At 41.5% G+C, this 17,112-nt stretch overlaps 2 protein-coding genes across 4 annotated transcripts in view; one reads left to right on the top strand and one right to left on the bottom strand.

The window, feature by feature from the left end:
- IGSF6 (immunoglobulin superfamily member 6) overlaps nt 1-7,914 on the bottom strand; it is a 37,376-nt gene extending 29,462 nt beyond the window's left edge. The window contains exon 1 of one of the 2 annotated variants that reach the window (XM_086940755.1): nt 5,096-7,914. In XM_086940755.1, coding sequence (XP_086796881.1) covers nt 5,096-5,282 — 187 coding nt within the window. In that variant the 5' untranslated portion in view covers nt 5,283-7,914. The remainder of the gene's footprint in view (nt 1-5,095) is intronic. The other variant, XM_086940756.1, reaches the window with a different exon arrangement.
- METTL9 (methyltransferase 9, His-X-His N1(pi)-histidine) overlaps nt 1-16,714 on the top strand; it is a 177,637-nt gene extending 160,923 nt beyond the window's left edge. The window contains exons 5-6 of one of the 2 annotated variants that reach the window (XM_086940757.1): nt 10,879-10,941; nt 15,999-16,714. In XM_086940757.1, coding sequence (XP_086796883.1) covers nt 10,879-10,941; nt 15,999-16,201 — 266 coding nt within the window. In that variant the 3' untranslated portion in view covers nt 16,202-16,714. The remainder of the gene's footprint in view (nt 1-10,878; nt 10,942-15,998) is intronic. The other variant, XM_086940758.1, reaches the window with a different exon arrangement.
- The last annotated feature ends 398 nt before the right edge of the window (nt 16,715-17,112 follow it).

Raw genomic sequence — 17,112 nt, 5'->3', positions numbered from 1 at the left:
ACCAAAGCAGTGTCAATGCTGCTAAAGATACCGTGAGCAAGCCATCAGTCCCTAGGTGATCCTAATTACACGTTGGTTCCTTAACTTGAATTCAAAAGATCTAGACTGAATGTGGGAGGAGACCACAATCAGTGCCAGGGACCCATTCAAGCATCTATTCAATTCAATTCAGAAAATGTATATAGCGCGCTACATACCCAGAGGGTCTCAAGGCGCTTAGGGAGGGGTGGGGAATTATTTGTCGAATATCCAGGTTTTAAGTTGCTTTCTGAATGCTAGGTGGTTTTGAGTGAGGCGAAGGTGAATGGGAAGTGAGTTCCAGGTTTTAGCCGCCAGGTAGGAGAAGGATCTTCCTCCCATGGTGGTTTTGTTGATGCGAGGTACAGCAGCCAGGGCTTGGTTGGAGGAGCGTAGCTGGCGGGAGGGGGTGTAGAAGGAAAGTTGTGTGTTGAGGCATTCGGGTCCAAGTTCGTAAAGTGCTTTGTGTGCGTGGGTTAGGAGGCGGAATGTTACCCTCTTATTGACGGGGAGCCAGTGGAGGTTTTTCAGGTGACCAGAAATGTGGTCCTTACGCGGGATGTCTAGTATGAGTCTGGCTGAAGCGTTCTGGATGTGTTGGAGTTTTTTCTGAAGTTTTGCGGTGGTACCGGCGTATAGGGTGTTTCCGTAGTCCAGTTGGCTTGTAACCAGTGCGTGGGTGACCGTTTTTCTGGTTTCGGTGGGGATCCAGCGAAATGTTTTTTTGAGCATGCGAAGAATGTTGAAGCAAGAAGATGAAACGGCATTGACTTGTCTGGTCATCGAGAGTGAGGAGTCCAGAATGACGCCCAGGTTCCGTGCGTGGTCCGTCGGGGTGGGTGCTTTTCTGTGGGACTCTGGCCACCAAGAGTCGTCCCAGGCAGAGGGAGAGGTGCCTAAGATAAGGACTTCTGTTTTGTCGGAATTCAGTTTCAGACGCTGTGCTTCATCCACTCGGCTACTTCTTTCATTCCTTCATGCAGGTTGGTTTTGGCGGTGTTAGGGTCTTTGGTGAGTGAGAGGATCAGTTGAGTATCATCAGCGTAGGAGATGATGTTGAGGTTGTGTTGGCGTGCGATTGCCGCGAGAGGGCTCATGTATACGTTGAAGAGGGTGGGACTGAGTGAGGATCCTTGTGGCACGCCGCAAATGACTTCAGTGGCCTCTGACTTGAATGGTGGGAGGCGGACTCTCTGGGTTCTTCCGGCAAGGAACAAGGTAATCCATTCCAGTGCTTTTCCTTGGATTCCGATGTTTCTGAGGCGATGTAACACGGTGTTATGACAGACTGTGTTGAAGGCTGCGGAGAGGTCGAGGAGGATGAGGGCGACTGTGTCTCCATTGTCCAGTAGAGTTCGAATGTCGTCTGTTGCTGCGATGAGTGCGGTCTCAGTGCTGTGTTTGGCTCGGAAGCCGGACTGTGATGAGTCGAGGGATTTGTTGGTTTCGAGGAATTGTATACAGTTCCTGGATAAAACTACTAACAACGCCTAGTTAAAAAAGGGGAAGTCCCATTCTCAAAGTGAGATGCGTCCGAATGATCAATTGAGTGTGAAGTTAAAGGGGGAGGGCCGCAAGTGTAGTGAGCGCATCTAGCGTGCCGTGCTTACTAGGCGTCGTGGTGTTCATGCAGGAATGGAACAAGAGTGAAATGAGGGGTGTAAGCTCAGAACCGCAATGCAGAGTGCCCAGGATGGTCAAAATGAAGTAAAGCAGCTCCCGGACACCCGTAGGGAATATCCGTTTATTGGGCAGTGACTAACCGTTTCAATCTCACTCCCTGCGGTAGTGAGATTGAAACGGTTCGCGGTGCGGGGATTGAATGGCAATGTCCCCGTGTTTGGTTGGGAAAATCTATCACTGTTCAAGAACCTCAGTAAAAGTACAGGTGACATAGCGCCCTGAGAACTATACCCAGTGGCGCTCCGTGGCCAATTCTTAACACGTAGTCAGCGTAGTGGTTAAATCTACCGGCATGGTGGCTGAAGCAGACTGCCCCCCTAACTCAAAACAGGACACAGCATGAATGAAGTGGGCTGTATAGTCAGACACTGGGTCCAGACCAAGCCCAGTGACGAGCAGCACTTACCTGCATTAGTCGAGCGATCATCGCGTATGTGGGAGAGCAAGCTGTTTACTTATAGGCGAGCATGAGACGCCGGCAGCCGCGTGCCGTCCCACAGATTGCAGCAGCTAAATGCCTGCTAATACGGACGTCTCATTAGAAGAAAGACTAGAGATAGTGTTTATCAAGACATCAAGGATGTGATACTCTCATCTGTAAATCTCAAGAAAAAAGGGGGGTGGGGCCTGAGAAAATTGAAGCTGCAAAATAGTCACATTTCACAAACAAGCCTATACAAATGCATGATTACAGAAGGGTTGTGTAAACACATTTCCTCGATTAAAAAAGGAAGCAATACTTAGCTAGGCTCAATAAGTATAATGCATGGAAAACATAGAAAAAGAATTTTGTTTACAATGTGGACTGGCATGGTCAAATTTCGCTACCGTCAGCCCAATGATTGTATCAATATTTGTAACTCAATTATATAGATCGCTACGGGCCGATAGACAGGGTAAATCACTCCGGGCCGAGGAGCAATGGAAGATGGCTATTGAGGAACATCTGACAACTGCAGACTGGTCCCGCATACATAGAGAAGTCCGTAAAGTACAAGTATGTGCTTGATTTAACCCCTTCAGCGCGGCGCGAATTTTCGCACTGTGCTGAAGGTTCTAATGAGCCTATCGGCTCATGACGGAACGGTTCCGTCATGAGCACAGCTCAACCGACGCTCATGACGGAACCGTTCAGTCATGAGCATGGAAGGGGTTAACAGATAAAATATCATGCACATGACATACCTATCACATGCCATTAATGCAGCACATGACCCGTGGTGCCCCAGAGATCAGTATTCAGAGGCAAACTTTGTTGATATGGTCTGGCATTGTCCCATGATAAAGAATGCTGGACCGAAGTGATAGAGCAACTAAACCGAGTAACGGGATGGATGATACAGTTAGAGATTAGGAGCTGTCTCTTGGGTCTGCTGCCTAGAGACCCAAAGCTTAAAACCAGCAGACGTTTTTTAGTATTGGGCAAAAGTGGCAAAAAGACGGATAGCAATACACTGGTTAGCTATTAGAGCCCCTACCAAAGACAAATGGGTGGCTGACCTTAAAGAATGGGCAACAGCAGAAGAGGTACATATGCGGAAAGCAATGAGAGACGAGAAACTGCCAAAGGTGCTTTTAGCACGGGGAACGATGATACAAGAATTAATAGGTTTGAACCAAGATACACATAAACGTAATTGGCGGGAGGGGCAAGAAATAGAGGATACCTAGAAAACAAATGAACATACCAGTAACATTCTGAATGTCAATGGATGAGGGAAACGCAAAAAATATATTGGAATAAAATAATGTTACCTTGAAACGATACCCGATGTAATACAAAGAATAGATGCAATTAGAAGCTAGTTGGGGGCGGGGGGGAGTTTAGAGTTACAGTTCACTTTGTTTGGTATTTAACAAAATAACAAACAAAATATGCTATACGGGAATGACGAAGGAACAGTGCATTATGGTGGATAAGAAATTGTTAAAATGTTATACATAACTTAACTGTATACCCCAGAATGTAAATGAATACTTGCTTTAAAATGAAAATCAATAAAGAAATGTTAAAAAAAAAAAATGAAAAAAAAGTGGGATAGGTTTGCGCGCTACCTACTACGGGGGACCACAACTGTTTAGAAAATTAAATATTTCTATACTAATAAAGTGCAAACTTTTTTTTAATGCCCCGTAAAACTGAAGGAATTTGAAATTGGATGCTAAAAGTAAAACGATATCCTTATCTTGACTCATAAGAGCTTAAGAAGATTAGTGACCTCAATGGAAACAGAGCTGAAAAAAAAATGTAAGCGGCAAAAAGAACATGTATTAAAAGCAAGAAAGAAAAGTGATATGCAAGAGTGTAGCCTAGGCCTTCCACTCTTAAAAATAAAGCAACATTTTTCAAAGCCTCCCCCTTCCCTTTAAAACTTCGATTTTTTGATTTTGTTTGTGAATTAAATATAATATTTCAAAATGTGTTAATGTATTTAATGTATACTTGTTTCGGTATTTATTTATAGTTATTTGAGGCTCATAACGTGGAAACTGTTTAGGTGGGGCTCCCCAGCTTCCAGTAGTGATTCAGTGGGGGGTCCACAGAAGTTAAAGGAACCGCTGGCATAGAGGGTTTCGAGAATGGGAGAAATTATGCGAGAAACTGGCTATGTATATTGAACTATTCTGGTTTCACACGGTTACCTGTATTAAAGCTCGCTTCCAAAAATAGTTTATCCCCCCAGTAAAGGACGTTGGCAAACGATGTTTCCCCTGTAAAGATTGCTGCTTTCGTTTCCTGAAACTATCACGTTGTTAGCTAAATAGAGCCTGACCTATTCCAAAATGTCTATTTTTTTTTAACTAGAAGTGTGATTCGTGCAAGTTTTGAAAACCGAAAATAGCATATTCCATTCAAACACTACAATACTAACGTGTAACTTAAATGACAAACAGTACAGTACTCCTGTGCGTAGGGGAAATATTCCGATCACCAATTATACGGCATTTTGTTGGCAGTTGACTAAAAGCAACACAACTGCTATGCTTTATGTTTGCGGAAACATCACGGTGTAAAATTAGAACACCTAGGTTTTATAAAGATTTGTTTTTTTGTTAAGGCACGTGAGCAACTTGTTAAAGCATTGCCGGTGTGTCGACAAATATCGACTAAAAAAAATCAAAAATCTATAAATGGACTCCAGCGTCACACACCCACAGCAACGGTAACTTGGAAAGCCCCGTTCAAACATGAAAATCCTCACCCCTTCTCCCCGGCGACCCTCTATCGAGGGATTTCACACCACAATCCAAGAATATTCACAGAGTATATAAATTAACTGTGGAAAACACACAACAAATATAGCGAGGTCGACTCGAGTTCATACTTTGTAAAAAATCGCACTCGGACATTGGTATAAAATGCTTGTTTCTCGAAAAAGTAAGTGTGCCTTACCACTGTTCAACAGCATCACAGGCAGGTTCAGGATCAGGGCTGGCACAGCTAGGCGTACCATTCTGCATGTCCAGATATTATGAGCTTTGAAAAACGGGGAACTGGGTTTATGTGCTTCTGAGAGACTCTGTTCAAAAGATTTCAACACTTCCTGAACACTGCATTGCACAGAAACCGTTTTCTTCATATAAGAGGTGTGGTTTTCTTGTCTTGGATTTAGCTGCTCATGACAAGTGAAGAGGACAGATCTCGTTGACTACTTCACAGTGATGCACTTACTGAGGACACAAGCCTGGTCGGATAATGCCTCTATGACTGGGGGATAATCTTCTTGACTCTGGTTGTCCTTACTTGACCCATTTACTTACTCTATGTGTACAGGGATGAGGAAATAACGCATCAGCTACTAACTGGTTATCTATCGCTTTACTCCTGTTTTCACTTCGCCCGTCTCAGTACTCAAAATAGGAAGGTGCTAGACGAGGAAGTTGCAGTTGCCTCGTCATGCGCCCAGCTTCCGTGTTTTCCATTGGCTCGGTCTGCCCGTTACTTCTATGAATAATTTCAGTCCTATGAAGGCTACAGAATGCTTCCCTTTATCTAGCAAAAGACACACAGTTGATAGACGGAATGCAGAATAAATCAAAACATTCACCCCCAGTCTAGAGATCTGGGTTAAACCCATCATTCTTTTGCTCATCATGCCACCCCGGTTTAGACCTGGCCATATGCAAATCAGTTTTGTCCTTGTGCCTCATGGGAACAGTCAAGCCCGAATTGCCAAGTCCGGTCCTCCGTGGACCGGAAACTAGCATCCTAGGACCGGTTTCGGGGTTTCACCCCTCTTCAGCCAGGATAGCTTGATTCCAGTGGAACAGTGAGCCCAGGACCCACGTCCTGGCATACCTGGCGCACTTAGGGCGAGAAAGCAAAAGACACGCAGTTGATGGACGGAATGCAGAATAAATCAAAACATTCACCCCCAGTCTAGAGATCTGGGTTAAACCCATCATTCTGTTGCTCACCATGCCACCCCAGTTTAGACCTTGCCATATGCCTTTATCTAGCACCAGAGATTTAGTTTTACTATGCGTAAAGATTTGTATGTCATTGCCTCATTTACTTGTAAAGCGCGCTGACACCCGCAACGGTCACGTTCGCGCTATAGAAAACTTTTCAAATAAATAAATGGTTAAATGGCGTGCTTGGATATTTTTCCTTGATTCTTCTGAGGGTTGTTTCACCAGTGGAAATGGATAAGGTATTCTAGAAAATCTTTGTGGTGGAGATAAAGGGGGTGCATAATGGGTGTGGTAGCCTGCGTGAGTAAGTGGGAGTTATGACCGGTGGCCAGCATGCAGCCTTTGATGTAAGGGGGAAGCCTGACTTGTTTCCACCATATTGTTTGTGGAACACTCAGCAGAGCTGTTATGCTATTCCATAGGACAGAACCAGCACTAGCAGTCCAGGTACATCTTAACAGGGGCGTGACACCTTTAATTGGCGGAACCTACACATCGAGAGGCCTGCTACACTTTTCATTGGGTTCTGTATGACTGTGGACCTTAGGCCAGCCGTGACTGTGGGGTAGGGAGGTACTATCAACAGCAGCTGCATGGAGCGCCCAGGAACATCCCGGTTATTGGCCCATGCTCTACTGTGCATACATGTGTGCATGACTGAAGCAGACAAAATTGAGCACAATGGCACAAGTGGTAAGAACATACCCCTTGCAACAGGCAGTACTGACACTTGTCTGAACTCACAAAAAGGTAACCGAATGGTTACCTTTTAGTGAATTCAGATTATATGGAGTGGGACCGTGGATGGTAATAATTCCTCCCTTTATAACCCCTACAGTGAGATTATACTCCGAACTGACACCTCTCAGCAGGGTTGGTGTACAGAAAGGGCCAGTGTTTAGGTGTTCTGCTAGACTTTAAATGAACACTGTGCTTCACTGTAGGTCTGCTGTGCTTTTAATGGAGCAGTGCATGCACTTCTCATCCTGTTGCTACACTTTTGCTAGAGAGAACCTGCACTTCTTCTTAGGAAGCTGATTATTTGGGACTAAGAAATTGCATTGATCTTACATTTTAAAATACTTGAATTGATCAAGTATCACAAATGTTTCCAGTGCACGAAACCGAGGGCTTGCGCGCAGAGTTCATGAATCTCCTCTTTTCACACTCACTTTTTAACAGGCAAATAACTTACTGAATTGTTGTAGGAATGACCCTACAAAAAGACCTTCAGTTCCCTTCCTTTTCTCCAACTGATCAGGAAATGTTAAATTCTCTTTTATTTGCGCAGAGTTCAGCTGAGAATCAGGTTCAAGAAGTTGTTCTCCATGACAAACTCTTTGGGTGCTTGGCTTGCACTAATGATGCCTGCTTACTTAACTCCTTGCCTACACAAAACCTCTCTTCAGCAAAGCAGAGCACCTTTGTGGTGGAAGGATTAGTCAGGTGTCTTGTCATGGATGGAACTGTAATGATTTCTGGTGATGAGGTTTAATTTAAGTAAATGTTGGTTCCTGTTTTTTGTCAGATTCAGAGAAAACCTGTTGTCTCTCATCCATGGACCAATTTACAATGCACTGGCTTTAAAAAGCAGTCCTTTGTTCCCTCTGGGTTGCGCCTGCATATTTCTTGCATTTACTTATAATCTCAAGAGAACTCTTGGTAATCTACACATTTGCAGGACAGCTTTTGAGATCAGATCTTACCCGCAAGAGGTGAATGAATACTGGCAGCCTTAAGGGTTTGTAGGTATGATCTGAGATTTTCAATTTGCAGGAAGGTCCACACCGAAATGAACCCAACTCAAAACTTGTTATTCCACCTGGTTCAGTTTCCAAATTCGTGGTGCACTTTGTTACGGTAAAATTCAGCTAATCTTGATTCTTTGATGCACAATTGCAAATTAAGTTTCTGTATTGGCTTTTTCCCAAAAGTGCATACGAGTCAGGAGTGCAATTCTCTGTCTAGTTATTAGTGGTCATTCTGTATAGACCTCACCCTTTCTTCTGGTAACGTACCAGTACCCCAACTAGGGTCAGCGCTTTGACTCATTAGCTACAAACAATACTGAGGCTCTTCAGTGATCCATGCTGCACTGTCTTTTGTGTCTTTGTTCCCAGTGTGCTAAAGCAACACTGCATAAGGGCCCATGATGTAATCATAGTGCGAGAAGGAAAGATTGCCAGACCACTATAGAAAAGGGAAATAAGCATTCACTGTCAGTAGGGCTGATAATATTATTATTATTATTTTCGATGTTCATTGCCCCATGAATATACCCAGATTCACTGGTGTACGTCCTAAGCGGGTAGCATTTCTGTTGTACGATAATGTTTGTGCATCTCTCTTACTGTTGTGTTGATGCTTTCAGCCATAGTTGAACTGGTCCTTTGCTAATGCAGATATTTTTTTGACATTCTTTGTTGCTTCAATCACTTTCTGTAGAGCTTGTTAGGTGATTTTTGTTGGTTGTATTTGCATTAATGGACTTGTCTCAGACCAGCATTTTGGTTCTGGGTTTACTGCCTTAAAGGCTTTCCAGTGCATTTCTTAATTCTGCGCTGTGGTACTGTTTTCAGGCCCAAGCTACTAATTAGCCACCTCCGCCAGAAGTGATTGTTCTCATTCGAAGGGTGTGATAGCGCCATACTTAAGCTTCGATCACATGGTCATTTTGATTCTGGGAAGTCCTTTTGGCTTTGTTGGGGTGCTAATGTTGAATTTTGCTTGTCACCATCATGAAAGTATTTTTGAAGCGTTCTTCATCTAGATGTTCTCTAAAGTGAAAGAAAAAGTGCGGGTACCCAGCTAACCTCCTGCTTGTAACCATAAGTAGCAGTTGCATCTACAACTATGTGTAGTGCAGCCAACCCTCTTTCGGTAGGGAGAATCAGGCATATACTTGACAGAAGGAAGAACTTTAGCTCCGCTTGTTAGATAATTAAGTACAAAGTTGTTCACACATCATTGCCAGTTATGAGAGGAACCTTTTAGATAAGTTGCTCCGATCTTTTATTACATTTCTCATTTTAAATCCAGGCTTTTGACTGTATACGCCATTCGCCAGCCCGGGCTGATAGGGTCTCTTCCACTAACTAGTAGTGGTGTCATAATTATTATTTATGCCATTGTTAAACCCTTAATAACACCATACTTTAATGAGTTTTAGATGCTGGTTTAAAGGAAGGTTAGCTGGGATAGCACTTTTCTCACCAGCCACGCACAATAATTCTTCATTCATCATCTTTTGAAAATGGCTTTATAATTTAATGAATACTAATGGATATCAATTGAGGTAGAAGACCCTTTATGGTTACTTTGAGTTCATTTATAATGGATAATTTTCAGCTAACGAACCTTGCTCTTTACAACTTTCTTTATAACTCATTCTCTAGCTCACATGTGAATAAATAAACACACTTCTCCTGGGCACTTCCTGAGCACTCCTGTGTGCTAGAATAATATCTTATTGCCAGGCATACATTGAGAGCCCCAAGCACACTGTCTCCTGCCATTATCTTGCACGTGCCTTACTCTCCCCCCACACCCAGCTTTATTGACATGGCTCAACTCATAATGGCACAACCCTTTACCGCAATGTTCACCTTTATATCCCTCATTCAACAGTTCCACTCTATTCTCTCTTAACAAAAATCTCTCTTAAACATTCTTCCATTTCTGTATATGTTGAAAACCAGGCAAAATGTTCAAAGGGTGGAAATAGCGATGTGATTATCCCCAGGTTAAAGCTCAGTTTGTAATTGTGTTGTGTATCCTATTTTTTATGTTTGTCATGTACAATGCTTGTGCTATTCATGGTAATCCAAATGTACTCTATAATTACTGTAAGGATTTAGCTAGGCCTCCTTAAACCAATGGCTTCTTTTGATCCTGAACGTTCAGCCTTTGGCTTGAGACATTGACAATCGAATATTGGCTCGGCCCACATAATACTTCTATCTCACTGTTTTTCTACTGTTTTTTGTGTCCTTCTGCATGTGGGACTCCTACCAGTGCAATCCTTGAGGCACTACTTTACAGTTAGCGAGTCACTTGAGGTGATGGGAAGCAAGCTCTGACAAAAACATCTGAAACTTTAGTCTGCTCTCATTCCATAGTACACATACAGGGCCAAAGCCCATAGTACACTGTTCAAATGCCATACCTATTGGCTTTGCCAAGGCTTTTTCTTTCTCTCCTTGGATAGCGAAGAATCGTATTCACTTTACAGTGGGACTCAGACAGATTGGAGAGCACTGTTGTTAAAGGCAGACACAGAGTGTGTTTTTGGGCACATACTGTAAGATCTATATTCAACATACAATTTGCATGCTGTAGGAGAATGTTTTTCTTCTGTACCTCATCTGACTACTCTTCTGTATTGGAGCAATGTTGTTAAAAATGTTTGTCAGGATGGTGTGGAGCTCCACATGTACATTTTTATACCTATCAAGCTTGTAATTTTTCATTAATGAGCATGTACAGATCTATTTACTGATAGAATGTGCATTGGCAAAATGTGTTCCTACTGTAGACCTGTTTATCTTCTGTGATATAGTATGATTGGTTATTGCTACTGGAAGCGGTTAAATAACATCATATTTCTAGTATTTTCTTGTAAATTTCTGATACAGTTTATTGCATTAAACATTATTTTGTGTATTAGCTGCTAGTGATTTTTCTGATGGTGAAACATGTTAACTGTGTATCATGTTCAATTTTTGGGTGCTACGGCACATAATCACTTTTTCCGTTTTCCAGATCTACCACAAGCTGTACAGCAGTGCTCTCATTCACTTGCACGTGGGTCATCTCCAAATTCAAGTAAATTATGCTTCTGACCTATAAACGTAATTAAAGAAAAAAAAGTTAATATCTTGTGTTTTTTATTTCTTAGAACTGTTGAATTTTAGTAATTGTGAAAGTATTCCCCCAATGTTCATTGTTCTTAAAGGTCTGACTGATAGTCGTGTATAGAACATTTGGTTTGTATTTTATTATTTTAATAGGCAATCTTTAAGTGACAAATGAAGTTTTAACACAGTGTTGTGATCTAATCGCATTAGCACAATTGGTTTCTTTGTCACTGAGGTTTAAATACCAGAAGGATCTGCTTTCACATAGATAATATAACATTTAATCTTAAATCAATATAAATGTGCCTTGTATGAGGAGTATATTTTGTTACATGAAGATGTTGCATTGGAAAATGTCTCATGGTTTTAAAAGAATGTTACTTTGTTCACTTGAATGGGACCTCCAGTACAAAAAGTGATGTATTTTTTTGTAGAGTCCTTACTTATAGTAAGGTAAAGAGATTTTTATTCTTTTTTTGTTTTGCCTCATAGTGAAAAAACGATCTTGACATGAGGAAGTGGCAGTCATTTAATGCCACCACATTAAAATAATTTTGGTGTATGTTAGCGTCTTCCAAGAAAGATGGGTAAAAAAGGTTTTCATCTTGGTAACAACACTGCTGTGAAACCAGTTTTACTCGGTTACATAGGGGAACAGTGAGTATCGTTTCTCTTTAGTGTTACCAAAGAGAACTGTTCTTGCTAATTTTTCAGAGACAACGGTGTAAAATCCTATTTTTCTAAAAAAAGATTGAATTGTGATGCTCTTTGGGTTAACACTGTGTTTGCTTATAACTTTTGAGAAAATCTTTTTGACTCTTTGGTTGCTGTGGGTTATGGCAGTAGCAACATTTAATTGGTTGTACAGTGTTACTCAAGCTTTTACCATTTTAACTCCTCTTAAACATTTTCAATTTTTTTTGTGATCTAGGCTTGTAGGTAAATCCGGAATAATTAGGGGCCCAGGTCATATGTTATTTTAATTAAAAAAATGCCAAATAGCTTATCTCACTGGCTGTTTACTTTTTAAATTTATTTAGAAAAGTCTTCTGTTCTAATTATGATTCGAAATGTAAAAAATTGTTAGAATCAAAAATACCAAAATAACACGGAAAGAGTAGATGTCTGAAGTGTTTTCAATCTTTGACTTATCAGTATTTCTTTATTCTCTGGGTATTGCCAAATCATCTCTCATAGCATGACCCAAACCTTTAATTAAGGAGGCAAAGTCCTGGCCCCTAGCAATAACCCATATGCCCTCTTCCCCCTCCTTCCTTCTCACAAAGACATTTCCTCTCTTGCCTAAGATCAAGCTTTTCCATTGTTAATGGTTCTAACCCTCTTTAGAAATCTGTGCTGAAGAGCATCTGTCTGGCTTTGTTATGACCAATGAAAATTTTTAAATCCTCGATTTTGCTTAAACGTTTTTGAATGTTCTTGAAATTGAGTCTCAAAATCCACTTATAAACCCAGGGCCTAATTACAATGCGGTTGGAAACGCCACCGACCGTTGGCCGAAACTGTTCCTACCGCATCGTAATATGCTGGTTAGCTTCCTTTCCGTCCGACCTATTATGATGTAGTCAGTTGGAAAGGAATCTGAACGGGCTTTCCGACGGGCCCAGAAAGTCCGTCTGCCATTTGGAAAGCGGCCAGTAATCCTAAAGTGGTTCTTTTTTTCCCTGGGGTTACGATGTCTGGTGGAGACAGCCTTTCTGTGCCGGCCTTTCCGACACTGAAAGCCTGTCTGAACTCGACTTTGGGGACCCCAGCAGGGCCCCCTTTGGTTTGCGGCCTACGGTTGGAGGCTGAGGGGGCACCTATGGTGTCCTCCTTTTGGTCCATGCACCTTGTGGCAGGCTCCTTAAGGTGCCTGCCATGGGGTGCAGGGATGAACTGCACCTTTCATTTTTACAATGGGAGCGTGCATTCCGGTTTGAATGCATTCTCCCGATGTTTCGATTTTCATAGTTTCTGTGCTGATTCAAGTTTGTCTTTGTGAGTCCCAAGAAAAGAGTAACTTTATGAGAATCGTAGGTGGTGGTCTTTGTGAATCGTCCACCTCGAATTTTGACTAACAGCCCGCATACATTCTTGGTATTGATGGTTTCGCGGTTTGGGACAGAACCGCTGGAAGGAAGAAGTAGATGTTAGTTGTGATGGAGCAAGCATTTCATTAAAGACTTGCTGCCTCTAAACCACAGTTAATAACCATAACTGTTAACCGTCTTGAGTATTTCATTGGGAAGGCCTTGGATGTTGATTATTGAGCTATATTTCTCCATAATTGTGCAAATGGCGCCAAAAAGCCATCTGTGCAATAATCTAGAAGATGAACTGCAGAGGCAAGGGCTCCTCGATGAGGCGAGTGTTTTTATGGCTTGCATTAGTGCCAATTTTCACATTTCCTTGGAAGTCATCAGAATAAAGGTTTATTTCAACTGCGTTCTTTTAACAGCAATTACTTTTCAACTGATTCATTTAAGAAATTATATTCATCGTCCCTGCTGTCTGAAGTAGATCAAGGTCGCTTAATGGTTCGAAATGTAAATTAGCGCTTTGTTATCTCATGAATTAGCATCTTTTAATCATTGTGCCTGAAGGTTAATTTGCAACATGGAGTTTTTGGATTTAATGGAGGATTTTGTTCATAATGGTGATGGATGTTACTCTGAAAAAAGAAAGTAAAAAATGCATTTTTAAGGAGTGACACAAATACTGAACATTTATTTTTGTACAGTTTTCTTAGCAGAAAGGTTTTCGCAAACGCCTGCAATAAATAGTTCACCACCATTACTGACGTATTTGGTGTGCCTTCAATGATTCAGTGCATTTAATGAAACTACAGCACTGCTACAAGAGATTTTTGATGTCCCCTTCTTTATTCATTGCATTTAATTTAGCAACTAAAGAAAACCGAAGTAGTATTTGTATTTTGCTTTCTTTATTTGGTAGGGATCTCTTGCAGAAATGGTTTACAGAGGTTGCATGGGAAGTGTTACCTGGGAGATTTTCCGTGCTTGGTTACACAAAGTCAGGAAGCAGGAGTCTGCAAGAGGTACTTTGCGCAAGTTGTGTCAGCCATGGCCTAAGCTGACGGGCAACCTGCTAGATGGAACAGCTGGCTTTTGGTGGCCACTTTGGAAGTTTTGATGGAGGTGCAGATCTCTGGTGTGAGTGAGTGCCTTCAAGTATTGTATTGTTGGGAAGGAAATGGCCATAAACTAGAAGTTTGGGTGTGGCCATTTTGTAAGTTTGAGTGGTGGAACATCATGTAATGGAAGCTGTTTGGAACATGATGGGACAGGGCAAGGTCAGGAACCGACTTGTAAATCAGATTTAAGAATTTGCAGAGTGACTTGAGTCTACACCTGGTATGGATGGCAACGTTTATGCCTTTTCTAAATAGCTGAATTGAGTTCAGTCATGAGATCAGCAACAGCATAGTTTGCAAATAAATATCTTGTTATAGTGGATGATAAAGTTTGGACAGAGTTTAATGCAACTTTATTATATCAGTTTGTACAGCTGGTAAGTGAATATATCTTGGCAAGTGGTGGTCGAAATAGTAAAGAGAAAAAACACATTTTAGTGTTAAAACGGACTCCAAGATTGCAAGCAATAAAGTGGAGCCGGGACAAGGTATGGTTTTGGGTGTGGCGTGGAAGTGACATAGGTTATAATTTGGCAGGGTTAGACAGCAGGCTGTCCAGGTGGTGGCAGATGAACCAGAAAATGGGCTGTCGCCTATACTAAAAGGCTGAGGGCTTAAATCTGTGCATATTAGAGTAGGAGCGTGATGTTTGGGGGCGTATGATTGGGCTAGTTAATGAAAAGCCTCAAGTGTTTAAATTACTCTAGTAGTAAGCTGCTGTGTTTTTTTTGCGAGAGCAGTACTCTACAGTGAAACTTTTTCATAGGTGGCTGTCTCTATTTTATCAATATGAAATAAAAGTGTTTAACTTTGAACTGTAAGATCCATCCTACCTATGTCCGTTTCTAGAGGCCGGCCATGTTTGAATGGGAGTAATAAAGCCAGGGGATAAGTATAACAATTATTTATACTTCCCTTCAGATCCAGTCCTGTCCACATGAGGCACACAGTCTCCTGGTTTTTCAGGTGAAAATGCATTACACCTGGGTGCAGTGTAGGGGCGGAAATGGGGCAACGTGCATTGCTCTCCCAGCAGTTTGGTGCAGGGTTCTCCATCATACACAAGGGGGAATTTTCATGTGCGACATGACTGCCGCTCTACCCCATAAACCTTGCATCTGACAAAACATTCAGTACTTCAGAAGAGCCATACAGCCCCTTACTTGTTGACTGCCCAAAACCCAGCGACAGCTAAAACTTCTATTTGGGGGGCCTGAGATAGGTCATTCCATTTGGACAGCACCTTCTTGGATCTGTGTGACAGGGCTACATTTTGAGCATCAAAGTGTAATAATAATAATGTAATGGTATAAGAAAGTGTGCACTGTCATTTAGTGTGGCCGGATGTAGTCATCAGTAGACCAGGTCCCTTTCCCTGATGATGTAGACTTTGCCGTCACAGACCACAGTGATTTTCCTTGTTATGTTGGTGTTTCCACTATTGCATTGTGATTCCCTGATTTGGAAGCAGTCTCCTAATCAATGAGCCATCTGTTTATGATTTTGGGGTCTCATGGCTGCTTCCTGGGAATCTTACTAGTTGCTTGTGCATAGTCTAGGTCGGTAGAGTTGGACATTGCCCAGCATATGGAACAATGTGTGTTATCTGTTTGCATCTAGTGCTGTTGACTGCAATGATAGGCAACTGTAGTAAATATGGGGGCTGTGTTGATATATGTTTGGAGTTTGCTTATAACATATCTTGTGTTGGTTGCATGCAAGTTGATATACTTATAAATCGTTGGAAATCTTTGTTGCTTCTGATGTCGCTCAACCTTTTGCCAGATTTGTCAAATTTGAGAATACTGTGGAAATTTGGAAAATATTGAAGGCTGTTTGGAATTTCACCTAACCGTGGTTTTTCTCAACAGGTGGAAAGTGGGAGAAACCGTCCGAAGTTATGGAAGTCAACGGGAAGGTTTGGGAGGAGCAGGTGAACAGCCTGACTGAAGTTTTCCATGAGGCAGGATTCGCCGTCGAGGCCCTCACCAGACTGCCCTATTTATGTGAAGGTGATATGTATAATGACTACTATGTATTAGACGATGCCGTTTTCATCCTCAAGCCAGTGTAACCGCATCCTGAAAATCACGACCCGGAAGCAGTCTATGAAGTAAAGCATTTGTCTTGATGATTACTTTGTGGGAGGGGACTTGGGGGTGATCCTTTTAAGCAAACATGTCACCATTTCAAAGGCCAAAATAAAGATGTGTTTCCTCTTAGTGTGGCTGAAGGACATTGTTTTATACGGAATATTCAAACCCAAGAATCATCATTTTTATCAGCTCGCACCCCAACAGTGCAGACTGCGCTCCCGACAATAGTGGACATATTTTTTATACTTAACTGCACTATAGATCGTAACCAAACAGAATCAATACAGTTGATACAGTGTGACAGATTGCTTTTTCTTTCTTTTTTTTTTTTTATTATGGAAAACAAGTGAAGACTGGCACTTACTTCAAAGCATTGTTGAATATATAGCGTTTTGGCAAATGTTCTTCCATGTTACAAAGTAGTATTTCTGATCTTCATTCTCAAGCACATGTTTTTAATTATGCCAATAAATGTTTTGGAGACGAGGAAATTGAAGTTTCTGTTTTTATTTCAATTAAATATATAACCATCATTTTGTTCCCTGCAGGTTTAAGAAGAATTTAAAATCTTGAAAGGGTATTACTCTATGAATGCACTGCATTTCTCAATAATATCTCTACAATGTTCTAATTAATTGGTAATGCTAGATCATCTTTTATCATTATATTACAGCAACACTTTCAATGTGTTGCTTCTCAATCCAACACTCGTTAAGTGATGTTTAAAAAAAATAATTCAAAATATTCGACCAAAATGAATGCTAATCAGAAAATTAGGAAGGAAGCCATCCCGAAAAGAGAAAAAGAGAATAAAAGGGGAGGAAATAAAAAAAAAGGAATGCCTGGGGTCTCCTGTAGGAAACACAGAAAAGAAAAATAGCTCAAAAAA

The sequence above is a fragment of the Lissotriton vulgaris genome, chromosome 10, assembly GCF_964263255.1.
Source record: "Lissotriton vulgaris chromosome 10, aLisVul1.2, whole genome shotgun sequence".
NCBI lineage: Eukaryota > Metazoa > Chordata > Amphibia > Caudata > Salamandridae > Lissotriton > Lissotriton vulgaris.
This window is presented reverse-complemented; position numbering and strand designations above follow the sequence as displayed.